The following is a 13,259-nucleotide window of genomic DNA, read 5'->3' as shown; positions in this document are numbered from 1 at the left end:
AGCAAAATTGACTAGCCTGCTGCATCATTTTTTTACTTTGATTTTGGGGGTGTCTTTGAATTCAGCCCTCTGTAGGTTGATAATTTTCATTTCCATCAAACGTTGTGGCATTATTTCGTTCCTAACACATTACCCAGTCCATGATATCAGTATATCATGAGATTTTTCCCCATTGAGATCTGATGTGTTTTCAAAGTGTTCCTTTAATGTTTTTGAGCAGTGTATTTAAAATAGATTGTATTTGCCTAGAGTTCAGTTTTAGACTCGGCTCAGATCTTGGTGACTGTGTTCTGTGAATAGGGTAGCCAATTCATTTAAATGGGCTGCCCCACCTGCAGAAACGGAAAAGTCCCTGACCCTTTTTTAAATCACACCACACTGAACCGCATGTGGTTGCCAATGCGTTGTGTATCATTAAGAATTATTGGCACCCTGCGCATCTGCTAAAGTGCAGCGCGTTTCTCTGTGGGTCAGGAATGCATGTCATTTTGCGTGCATTTCCCAGCCGCAGAGATGTGAACTTAGCCTAAGGCTCAGTTGGATATTTTTATTGCTTGTTTCTGGTAGTCTGTTGGAAACATTTTAGCACTAATCCCTTGTAACTTTAGGTGTAAAAGAAAAAGACTTTGTTAAAGGTCCAGGCATTTTTTTTTATCAATCTCTGTTGGTTGACAATGTGTCATACAGGTCCTTTGTAGCCTAATGGAAATATTGAGTGTCATTCTGTGGTGGTACAGTGTGCTTTAAGCAGAACTAAAAATATCAGTTTAACTGTTTTTTCACAGTTACTTGTGCTCTTATCCAAACTGTCAAGCCATTAAATGGATGGTGTCATAACTGATTACATGTGCAGTGCCATGGCAACTTTAGAACAAACAGAGGCTAAGATGGCAGCTTCCTTGGCTGTAAAAGATAGGAGGGTTTAGTTCCTCCTTAAATTGAACCTGTGACGAAACTTCTTTGGGAATGGTATGTCAATGAGTAAGAAATGACTTTGCCCAATAAAATATATACTTGTAGGAAATATGCACAATTAATTTGGGAATAATCTGAGATATGGGCCAAAGTATGTATGCATGCCAGGAAATTGTTGGTCATTTATATAATTGTCTCCTGAAGCTTAAGAGAATTTGTCTTTCTTGTTGTCGCTGTTGTTAGTATGGTAAAGTCAAATGTTATACATTAAAATAATGTCCTCAGGGGGCAGGTGGATAAGTGAAGTCAGCCAATAGATGGTGCTGTCTCCGTGAAGAGGATATAGCTTTGGTATGCTAAGCTGGCTGACTGTTTATCCAAATGTCCATAAGTGATTTCAGGAGATAAAGTTTAACGAACTTTGAGATCTTCAAAGCAGGCACTAGACTTCCTGTCTCCAGATAGAAGAGACTGATTTTATTTGGATAAAAATATTTAATAGTCATCACATCAAAGGGAGCTTGAATTTCATCCAATCACTTTCAAGGGAAAGATTGTACAGTTTGGACCAATCAAAGATTCCTCAATGGTATTTATTAATGTCTATGTTATTATTTGTTTGATCACTCCCAATTTTCTTACAAAAACATTCATTAGATCCAAAGATCTACGCAGCTAAATGACTGAACGTACAAATTTATATTCCTTGTAAAAGTTTCATTAAGGCCCACCTCTGCCCTACCACTGCTACCTCTTGAGCATTTCTCTTGGTCTTTCACTATAGTATATGGCTTGGCTGAGAAATAGGAAAAATGTAGGAGGCAGGAGGGGTGATGCTACACTAGAGACAGACCTCTGTTTCCAATCTGAACATAAGTTCTCCTACAGACCCAATGGGGCCGGGCCTAGTTCAAGAGTACTGCCTGTATCCCCCATGACCCTGGCTATGAATATCTTCAAAAGTCCCTCCTGTAGAGGGTGACATTACTGCCTCTGTTATACAGCATAGTAACCAATGGTTAGTGCAGAGATTTAAACTGACCATGCATGGATTAAAAAATGTGTCTAGTTTCACAGGGACTCGACAAATTTTAATCCATTGATTGGGGACTCTGGTTATACAGAAGTTGATCTACCAATCAACTTCTGTACAACCAGCCTGTTGGATAAATGCTTGCTTTATATCTCCTCCATCAGAACACAACAACTCAGCAGCAGTGATTCCCCAATCCATCTTGAATTTGTGGAGGGGGGAATCGGGTTAGTGTTTTTCCATTCAAACAGATGGTTGAAAAAGAAACTGAATCATCTAAGGGCTGAATTTATGTGTGTGTGTGTGATTACCCTCCTGCGCTACCCCAAAAAAATGATTAATGGCGATTAAATGAAATTAAATTATTTGGTTGCTGCACACACAATTGTATTCAACAATTTTGTAATGAAAGTGAATGAGTAAGTATTGTGCTACCACTTAAAACATAAATATTATTATAATGAAAAAAACGTTATATAATAAACCATATATGTATCCAATAAATAGTGTGCCCCTATCGTGCTTCAATAAACTTATAACAGTTTCTAAAGTTCCAGATTTAAGTCTTGTGGTGCGTGACGTAATGCGTAGGGTGTAGCCTGAGGGAACGCGGACAGGAAGTGAAGTTATTTATACTGTATATATATACTGTATATATATATATATAAAATGTTAATAAAGTATTTTAAGTAGTATTACACTGTTGGGGGTATCCCCTTTATTTTAACATGGCCTGAGAATAAACCATCTCCAAGATGATAAGGCGCTCCTAAAGGGAACATCACCTGTTTTTTTTCTTGGGGAGTACCCAACTGCATATGAGTACTCTGGTGTAAGAGAGGCCAGATTAGAAGACCATAGTGGAACTCTACATCTCATATCGGTGGAGATATCAGCTAGATGTGTCTGTACATGCGATGCATATCACATCATTGAGGTAAGGGCATAGAGAGCACAGTGGTGTTTGGTGAAGCGGTTAAAGAAGCACTTGGCGATTATGCTATATGGATTTTACATCACATTGATTCGATACCTGGCACTTTAGAAACTGTTATAAGTTTATTAAAGCTTAATAGGGATGCACTATTAATTGGATACATATATGGTTTATTCTATCACTTTTTTGTCATTTATAATTATATTTATGTTTTAAGTGGTACACTTAATCATTTTCATCTATGGGCTGCCTTAGAGTGGTATTATCACTTATGCTTCTTGGATTAGACTATCAAACACATGAGTGCACCACGTTTGTCTTGTTCTATTATGGGCTGAGAGTAGTGGCTTTCAGATACATAGGATAATTAGTACTTCACCATAGTCTGTCCAAGTCAGTAAAGACATAAGGGAAGTGACCTACCCGTATATTTTTTATGTGGAAAAACAGAAGATAGATAGATAGATAGATAGATAGATAGATAGATAGATAGATAGATAGATAGATAGATAGATAGATAGATAGATAGATAGATAGATAGATAGATAGATAGATAGATAGATAGATAGATAGATAGATAGATAGATAGATAGATAGATAGATAGATAGATAGATAGATAGATAGATAGATAGATAGATAGATAGATAGATAGATAGATAGATAGATAGATAGATAGATAGATAGATAGATAGATAGATAGATAGAGCGTGCTACACTATATTACCAAAATAATTGGGATGCCTGCCTTTACACACAAATTAACTTTAATGGCATCCCAGTCTTATCCCTTAGGATTCAGTATTGAGTTGGCCCACCCTTTGCAGTTATAACAGCTTCAATGCTTCCTGAAGGCTGTACACAAGGTTTAGGAGTGTGTCAATGGGAATGTTTGACCATTCTTCCAGAAGCGCATTTGTGAGGTCACGCACTGATGTTGGACAAGAAGGCCTGGCTTGCAGTCTCCGCTCTAATTCATCCCAAAGGTGTTCTATCGGGTTGAAGTCAGGACTGTGTGCAGGCCAGTCAAGTTCCTCCACCCCAAACTCACTCATCCATGTCTTTATGGACCTTGCTTTGTGCACTGGTCCAAATCATTTGTTGCAGAGGGGGATTATGGTGTGGGGTTGGGCTTGTTGAAGAGGAACTACATACCAAGACATTTTGAACAATTTAATGCTCCCAACTTTGTGGGAACAGTTTAGGGATGGTCCCTTCCTGTTCCAACATGACTGCGCACCAGTGCACAAAGCAAGGTCCATACAGACATGGATGAGCAAGTTTGGGGTGGAGGAACTGACCTCAACCCAATAGAACACCTTTGGGAGGATTTAGAACAGAGACTGCGAGCCAGGCCTTCTCATCCACATCAGTGAGCGACCTCACAAATGCGCTTCTGGAAGAATAATCAAACATTCCCATACGCACACTCCTAAACCTTGTGGACAGCTTTCCCAGAAGAGTTGAAACTGCTATAGCTGCAAAGGGTGGGCCAACTCAATAATGAACCCCACGGACTAAGACTGGGATGCCATTAAAGTTCATGTGTGTGTAAAGGCAGGCGTCCCAATACTTTTGGTAATATATGTAGGCAAGCTTAAAGAGGTTTGTGTATTTTTTTGCAATAACTCCCATGCAGGCTCAGCAACCTATATTCTCCACCTAAAATACATAGACACACACACACAGCATTTGACATTAAATTGACTGTAACTGTATGTTAATGTATGCAGAAATTACCTAAATGCTATAATCTTGCCTCTATATTTTCCCAAATACCAAAAATGTGTTTCTTATGGCTTTTTTCCAAAAACTAATACCCGTAACAGAAAGATGTTTAAACATACCTTGAGAAATAATAGTTGTAATTCGATCTCAGGAGAAAAACTAAAAAATGCAATTAAGTATTTGGCTGATGAGCTGTGAAAATATGATGTTTGAAGAACCTGAAACTACCGTTCCTTAGCCACTGACATTTCTATACTGTAACAGGTCATCTACAATCAAGTGTAACATAAAGGAAGTGGATTTAGTGTAGTTTATTTTTTTTCCCTCCTCCTTGTTAGCCTGACCTCCAGCGATGACAATTTGTGCAATAATAACATTCTGCTATTAATAGGACAGACGGATTACATGCTAAGGAAAGGTGACGACGGTTGTTGTGTTAAACTTTCCATCGTGTTGCTAATGTCAGCTTTATTGTCTACTGACCTTTATATAAAAAATTCTCCAGCCAGAGCTTTAGGCCCAGAGCAGGGCAGTTGCACTGCCAGGGGTTGGACCGTGCAAGGAAAACTTTCAGATTGACGAAGGTCTCCAGGACCATGCGGTCAACGTTTTGCAGTTGGTTATTTCTCACCCCTAAGAAGGTCAAGTTCCGAGTGTTGTTTCCTAAAGATTCTGGTAAAGCACTGAGGTTGTTATAAGACAAATCCAGTTCCTTTAGAGCCATAAGAGGTGTGAACACTTGGCTTTCAAGGTGATATATGAGGTTGTTGGTGAGATTCAGGACTTGCAGCGAGCGAAGGAAGTGGAAGGCATATGGCGGCACTCTTGAGATGGAGTTATTAGACAAGTCTAAAATCCTCAGGCTTGCAACGTATGTGAAGGATGTGTGGTTTATAGCGCGTATTTGGTTCCCCTGCAGATAGAGAATTTGCGTTTGCAATGGCAAATGATTTGGTATTTCAAGAAGTCCTCTGTAGCTACAGTCCACCATCCTTGAAGAGGTTTGGCACGTGCAGATGTCAGGGCACCCCAATGCCATATGGAACACCAACATGCCAAATGAAGCCAATAGCAGTCCACCTACAGAAAAATACAAAAGTGGATCAGATTTGGTTATGTGTTTTTATGAACAAAAAAATAGTCAGCTGCAATACATGCACAATTCCACATGTTGTATCACTTAAAATGCTGCAAATACAGAGAAATGCTTGTTGATCTGCCAGAAAATGAGTGAGCTCCAAACTTCCTGTTTGAGCCAACAGTAACTCTACTGCACTGAAATCCTAAGCAATGCTATCATCCCTTATCATTTCCCAATTTGCTGTACTGCAGAACACGCCTCCCTCCCCATATCCTTGAACAGAGCATATCCTTTAATAGTGTGTACTTGGCTCAAGTCAAAGCACTTGGATTTCTATATGATGTCTCTGTCTCCTTCCTCTGCATGAGTCACCTCTGACAGGTTATGCCGACTCCAGCACACAGCCTATGATTGCCAGCCTCAGCCATGCATGTTTCCCTATGATGGTAGGGGTTTATAGTAGGTAGGAGAGCAAATGTTTTTGTCAGTATTTGGTTATGGATATGTTTCTCTATGAGAGGGGGGTGTGTCCATTCCCTCCACTCAGGTCTCAGATCACACTAAGTGTGATACAGCTCTATGCTGTATAGTATGTGACATTAGTTCCCCGACCCCTGCCTTCTTTTTTTTTGCTAAATTTTTTATTTATTTGTTTTTCAATTTTTCCATTAAACTTTTACATACATTCATGGTATCGATTATTATTTACAATATAACAGAATCTACATTTTTCCTTATTCTCCCCTTTTCCTTTCTCTTTCTTTAACCTCATTCTCCTTCCCTTCTTGGGGATAAGTTATATCACCACTGTTCTATATTTATAACCCAAGTATTCCTACCATGTCTATTTAGGTCCTTTAGCCTCTGCATTATCACATCACATCTCGTACCATGAAACACATAACTTCCCCTTGTGGGGGGGGGGGGGGGCAGGGGGGGTGGGAGAGAAAAGAGGAGAAAGAAAAAAAAAAACTCCTGCCTTCTAACAATCAGAAATTCTATGTAAACCGTACACTTTGTATGGCTCTGGAGGAAAGAGGACTGCAAATAATCAGGTACACATCATGTAGGTGGATTTGTTTCCTCTCTCTGTATCACTTAAAGCTAGTCACTTCACTAGGTATATCTAAGGGTTTACAACCATTTTACATGGGGATTCTTCAGTCCTAAACAGGGCCGCTGATAGGGGGGGGGACCACTAGCCCTCTTGTAGGGGGCCCGAGCACACAGGGGGGCCCACACAGGGAGAGGGATTAGTGATGGACAACAAATACAGAAATCTTTCTCTAGCACCTGAATCTGATCTGTCCCTCTCCCTCCCTGCTATCAGCTTTTTTCTGCTGAGAAAGAGACAGTCGTCTCTCACTAATCCCCCTCCCTGTGTGGGCCACCCCCTCCCAGCACTGGGTCTGATGTTAGCTCTGCTCCTGAGTTTATTTGTAACTTTGTTTCTCTCTCTGTGTCTCGCTGATTTTTATTTAGATTTAGCAGGAATTATGTGGAATTTTATGTCTGATAATAGTGATTTTGTTGTAATTTTAGCTAAATATATCTTTCATATTTTCATGGGGGGGCCCTGCCAAGTAGTCTGTACGGGGCCCCGTGATTTCTAACAGCAGCCCTGGTCCTACACAGGAGAACTGTACATGGCTGACAACACTGCTTTGGATTTCAGTGCAGCAGAGGCATGACATAGTCCAACTCAAACCACAAAGTGGGAGCTCACTGGATTTCTGGCAGATCAATAAGCATTCTCTACTTGCAGTTTTTTCAAAGAGACAAAAGGGTGGGGAAAGTACATGTATTGCAGAGATGTACTGAATATTTGTTTTCCCCTGACATACACTTTAATGTGTAGATGAGATGGGCATTTTTATAACACATGGGATGTTACTCAGGTTTGACCTATTTCAAATAATGGTTTGAAGCACACATGATAGTAATCATTGCTAGATAACTGTTGGAATTTAAGCATTTTTCTGCCAGCAAGCAATCTTTCCCAAAGATAAAAGGCAACTACTGTACTTTTCATTGTTTAGCACAGCAGATGTATGTGGTTCAATCATGGGTCGTATGGTGCTCAGGCCCAGAGTAGTGAGAAGACTTCATAACTAGAGCCTAGGTAGGTAGAGTTTTGGTAAGTGGCAGGTGTTCCGACCGTTTCACATGATCTCATTGTATTTCTTTCAAATGTCAATCTTGGAGGAAACATATTTGGAGATATACTGCTTATCTTTATGAAGAATACACTTATGTATGTTAATATGAGGCATTTACAGAAGTGTGGACACAAGAATCTGTGTTGGTAGGGGATGATACAATAAAATTGAGGTAAGAGGTGCGTGATTCAGTTACAGTCTTGATATTCGTGGGGATTACTTTACTAGAGAAATAGTTTGTTAAATATGATGAAGCTACTCAATCATATGTAAGCGAAATAAAATAATAGCATTTTTAATTACTGTGTGCCAGGATGACTGACTCCTGTGTTATCGCATAAGTGACATCATTCTGCGCCAGCCAATGAAGACTGTTGAAGACCAGCACTCAGCAGAAGATGCTGGCGCCAGTGAGGGACAGGGACTGTTAAAGACTTTAGCTAATTAATATACTGAATTACGTTTTTTTTGTTTTTCTTTTTACATTTTTTTTTTTTGCATTTCTTTGTTTTTATTGTTGTGTTAAAAATAAATGAATTTACCCGTGTAAATTTTCCTGTATGTTGCACTAGAGAAAGTGATAACAGGGAAAAGTAGCAGAATAAAACAAATTGTTCTTTGAATACCTGATGACAGTAGTAGAATTACAAAAGTTGAAAGTGGTGTTTTTTTATACTTCCTTTTTCCTTTAAAATAAGTAAAATAGGAAAATAAAAGGAAGACTGCCAAAATAAAATGTTGTTTATAATCAGGAAAAACAATATATGTATCACTTTCATTTTATAGATAATGACAAAGTTAATGAAAAATCAGGAAGCCCATAGAAGAATTGTTCTGGTGCATATAGGGTAAACCGCTAGACAGTATGGGTAAAATCCCTTGACTGAAGGTGCTTAAAAAGACATGTTTCTTTTTTCCCAATTAAAAGAGTTTCATAACTAAAAAGGGTAAAAGTCAGCTTTTATTTACTGAACAGGAACGTAATTAAAGTTATCTTTACACCATCAACGCATTTTGAATTGGTCACTTCATCAGGAAAGGAGTATCAAAGCTCTAATAAAAAACATACATATAAAACAAGTAATTGAAAGTGTATTTGTAACGAGCTCTGCTGGCCATACATTATACAATTTTCTTTTTCATTTTCCTTTAGATTCAACTATGTAACGCAAGAGCCTATCTGATAGCATACAAATTGAAAGTGTTTAGGTTTGACCTCATATTATATGGTTTTGGTAAATCTAAAAGAAAATTGTATAAGATAATTATATAATGTAGAGTAAAGGTGATACTGCCTGATAAAAAAAAAAAATGGATAATCTGACTAATTAATGGACTCTGACCACACTATTAAAGGGGACTCTGATCACACTATTAAAGGGGACTCTGACCACATATGTTCTAGCGCCTGTTAATTTAACGGGTTTAATGTCTAGTAAGCAAATACATTTCATGAGTATAATTTTTGCTGGCTAAAAAACAAACATATACTGTATGTGTATCTAAAGAATAATTGACGAGGAACCAGGCAATAAGGTATATATAAGATAAAAACACATTTCTTATATAATATTCAACATAGGGGCTAATTTATGTTATGTACTATAAATATTGTATCTGTTGTTTAGTTTATTTTTAAGTAACAAAAAATATATACAAAATACCATGTATGTTCATACTCTATGTATATTAAATAAATAGACAAAGTGCATGAAAAGAATGACAAGCATTTTTCTATGTTGTTGTTAGTTGATAAAAACAGCTGCTAGTCGTGACGTGCTTAAGGACCTCTGGTATTTTCAGCAGGGGTACAGTATGTAGTACAGGATATACTATTTAATACTCTAGTAAAGTGGCTTGCTTTAGCTGGCAGACAGTAAGAGACCAGATACTCCTAACTGACAGAATGCCAACAGGGATCTGAATGGTCCTCTCTACACACATTGTGACATCTACACAATGTTAAACAATGAAGTCATCTAGCATTTGATAGCTCTGTTTGATCACCTGCATATCATAGACATCATTATTAATCAATCTTATGTTTGTATAGGACAGGTCTTTATACATTCCCACTCGCACTTCTGCTTATATTTAAAAAAAAATATATATATTATCTGACCAAACATAAAAAAAATAAAATATTACCATTATGCCAAGAGTAAAATTTCCTATATATGTATATTACTTATTTTTAGCTGTATGTTCTCTCTCTCTCTCTCTCTCTCTCTCTCTCTCTCTCTATATATATATATATATATATATATATATATATATATATATATATATATATATATATATATATATACATATATATATATATATATATATATATATATATATATATATATATATATATAAAAATATTATTTTTTTTTCACAATATAAAGCTTTTATTGAGAAATAAAGTCACATACATAACACAATTTAACATATATATATATATATATATATATATATATATATATATATATATATATATATATATATATATATATAAACCATAGCAAATTCAATGTAACATAGTCATAAACATTTTTTTTTTTTTTTAATATATAAAATGCACGCAGTTGGCCACAATAATGCTGCAAAGCTGTTCACTTTTAAGGTTTAGGTTCACTACAAAAGATGCAAGAACATTCACTGAGATAAAGAAGATTACCCTTCACATTTAGAAAATGTTCCTGCAGTGGATTTGGCAAAGTATTTTTTCCCACAATAATTTTCTTTTCTTTTACTTTTGGTAACCATTTGAAAACGGCACATATTTATTTGAAGACATTTTAAAGCAGAACCCCAGTCAAAAATTAAATGTATAACCCATAAAAGATACAATAAAAAGCAGCTTTCTTTCTGCAATATTCTTTTTTTCTAATGTGGAGCTGACATGCACAGTACTTCTTTTCCACTAATAGATGTCCTTGGTCTTCATAGTTGAATGACATTTAGCAGCATAGCAGCATTCAACCAATCTTTTCTGAGGCCAGGCTGTCATGGATCATCTCCCAGCCTGTGACTGGACAATGAAGGAAAAGCAACACAATGATGGACCCATCTCTGTCTGCTTTCTCCTCCTATCAGCATGCTCTTTCTCAAAATATGAATTGATTGTGCTGCTGCTTCTTCTTCTTCGAGTCTGAACTATGCTATGTAGGAATTGCAAGAGACTGATACCAAGTTAAATTCAGGTGCTTGCACTTCTTTTAAAATAAATTATAAATCTGCCTAGAGATAAGCTGTGCCCCCACTAAAAAGGTTAACTGTTTCTTTTGAGTCTCAAAGACTTGCAAAAGTGAATCTCCTGATCTGATCCTCCAGTCCTCTACTCCTCTTTGCTGCTAGACCAGTCCCTGCAGCCTCTTCTTCCCCATACTCCCCTGGTCTAAGGTCCTGATGTCATCAAGACTGATGCAAGGTCAATAGCCCTGGGATGCCAAAGTACATTCCACTACACGAGCATGGGGGAGCTCGGTGTGCTGTTGAAGCAGAGGATCAGATAAATTAAAGTAGTTAACCCTTGCAATTAAGGAGCAGCTCTACTGCAAGGGAAGATTTTAAGATTTCCCCAGAGTTGGGCTTTAAATATCTTTATTTTTAACAGAATTTTTATTTTTTATTTAGTGCACAGAACCTACATCTATAGTATTTTTAACAATAGTAACAATAATCATTATTACAAAACACAATGTTTGCAGTGAGAAAATTATTCCGCAGCTGGCTATGGTATTTTCAGAGGAATGTCACTCACAGTAACTCCTCAGGGTATATAACTGAAAGAGAATCCTCAAGTGTTCATTCATGATCTCTGACAGCACTACCTCTGTATCTTCAAACCAACTTTGCTTTCTCAGTACTTGAACTTGTCCTTTGCCTACTGTTAAAACATTTGTCAAGCCAAATTGTTAAAATGATAAATGAGGTCGCAAGATCACCACTTGAAACCTAATATCTATAGTTTTGACCCACACCCAAGGTCCATAGCTGTGATTGAGACATCTGTGGATTTTGTATTGAAAACATTGTATAATTTAACTATGTGCCTAAACTGGAAGAAGAAAAATCAAAGGAAAAAAAAAAAGATTTTCAGTCTTAAAAAGGACCTTTACTTAAAGTCAATTCACATTCCACTGTCCCAACTCACCCCATTCACATCATAAAATAGTAGAACCTGTCCCCAGCCTCCTGGGATATCTCCATCACATATCTCAGGATGCTGCAAGCAGTCATCAGAGGGCTGGCCTGCAGAAACGTGGAAGATACAACAAGCTCCCAGATTACATCAGAGAGGAAGATGGCAGCATGGGACGGGACCTACTGGGGTTGATTTACTAAAACCGCAGTGTGCAAAATCTGGGGCAGCTGTGCATACAAACCAATCAGCTTCCAGATTTTTTTTTTGTCAAAGCTTAAGGCTTCTTTCACACGGTCCGCCTCCGCAGGCGGATCCGTGTTGCTCAGCGGGGATCGATCCGCGATCCCCGCTGAGCCGGGCGGATGACAGCTCCGTCTCCGCTTGCAGAGCGGAGAGGGAGGTGTCTCAGCACCCGCTGCCCTCTATGGGGGATCGGAGGAGAGCGGACCGCTTGTCCGCTCTCATCAGATCCGCTCCGCTCCGATTACTGAACGGATGGAAAAATAGGGTTTCCATCCGTCCAGATTTCAGCACAGGATCGGATGCGGATGGCAGCGGGTGTCAGCGGAGGTGACCTCCGCTGACACCCGCTGCCCAATAGAGCTGCATGGAGGATCCGATCCGCCTAAAAAACTGATAGGCGGATCTGATCGGACCGCCCGTGTGAAAGAGCCCTAAGTGAACAAGCTGAATTTAGAAGCTGATTGGCTACTATGCACAGATGCACCAGATTTGGAGCTACATAGTTTTAGTAAATCATCCCCACAGGAGGAGAAAGGTACAATAGTAGATGACAACCTGGATTCACTGGACTTGGGAGTATATTTGTTCAGCATAAACCCAGCAGCAAAGGTACAGAGCACATGAACTGATTTTTTTTTTTTTTTGGGGGGGGGGGGGGCAGTGACGTTTTTCTGTAAAGAGCAACTGGACTGTGGAAGCTGTTACCAAAAAGAGGCAGAGGGCAAAGGATTAGTCACCAGTATTGCTTATGGTCTCCCTGCAGCTGATCTTTTGATGACTTGCTCTCCAATTTTCTGATGACCAGGTCTGAACTCAAGCCTATTTGGTTCCTAATCTGAGCCCATAGGAGCTATCCCTCAGAAAGCTGGCACTGCACAAATCATAAGCAGCCAAGGCCGCCCCTGCCATCTTGGTAGAGGCAAAGCTTTACTTCCTAATGTTAGAGCCTCCAGCAAGTAGAGCAATAAGTTACACAGCAGTGACATTCCCAAATCTAACAATAAATCTGGCTTGATATGCAGCTAGAAGATGG

General features: G+C 38.5%; 2 protein-coding genes across 5 annotated transcripts in view; one reads left to right on the top strand and one right to left on the bottom strand.

The window, feature by feature from the left end:
- Positions 1-13,259, top strand: part of CACNA2D3 (calcium voltage-gated channel auxiliary subunit alpha2delta 3) — a 1,429,924-nt gene that overhangs the window by 1,167,317 nt on the left and 249,348 nt on the right. The window lies entirely within an intron of this gene.
- Positions 1-13,259, bottom strand: part of LRTM1 (leucine rich repeats and transmembrane domains 1) — a 30,584-nt gene that overhangs the window by 12,126 nt on the left and 5,199 nt on the right. The window contains exon 2 of the mRNA XM_082265104.1: positions 5,095-5,691. Within this exon, the coding sequence (XP_082121230.1) occupies positions 5,095-5,691 (597 nt within the window). The remainder of the gene's footprint in view (positions 1-5,094; positions 5,692-13,259) is intronic.

The sequence above is a fragment of the Pelophylax lessonae genome (assembly GCF_965119305.1).
Source record: "Pelophylax lessonae genome assembly, chromosome: 8".
Classification (NCBI taxonomy): Eukaryota; Metazoa; Chordata; class Amphibia; order Anura; family Ranidae; genus Pelophylax; species Pelophylax lessonae.
The sequence above is the reverse complement of the archived record's forward strand: the minus strand, read 5'-3'. Positions and strand labels throughout refer to the sequence as shown.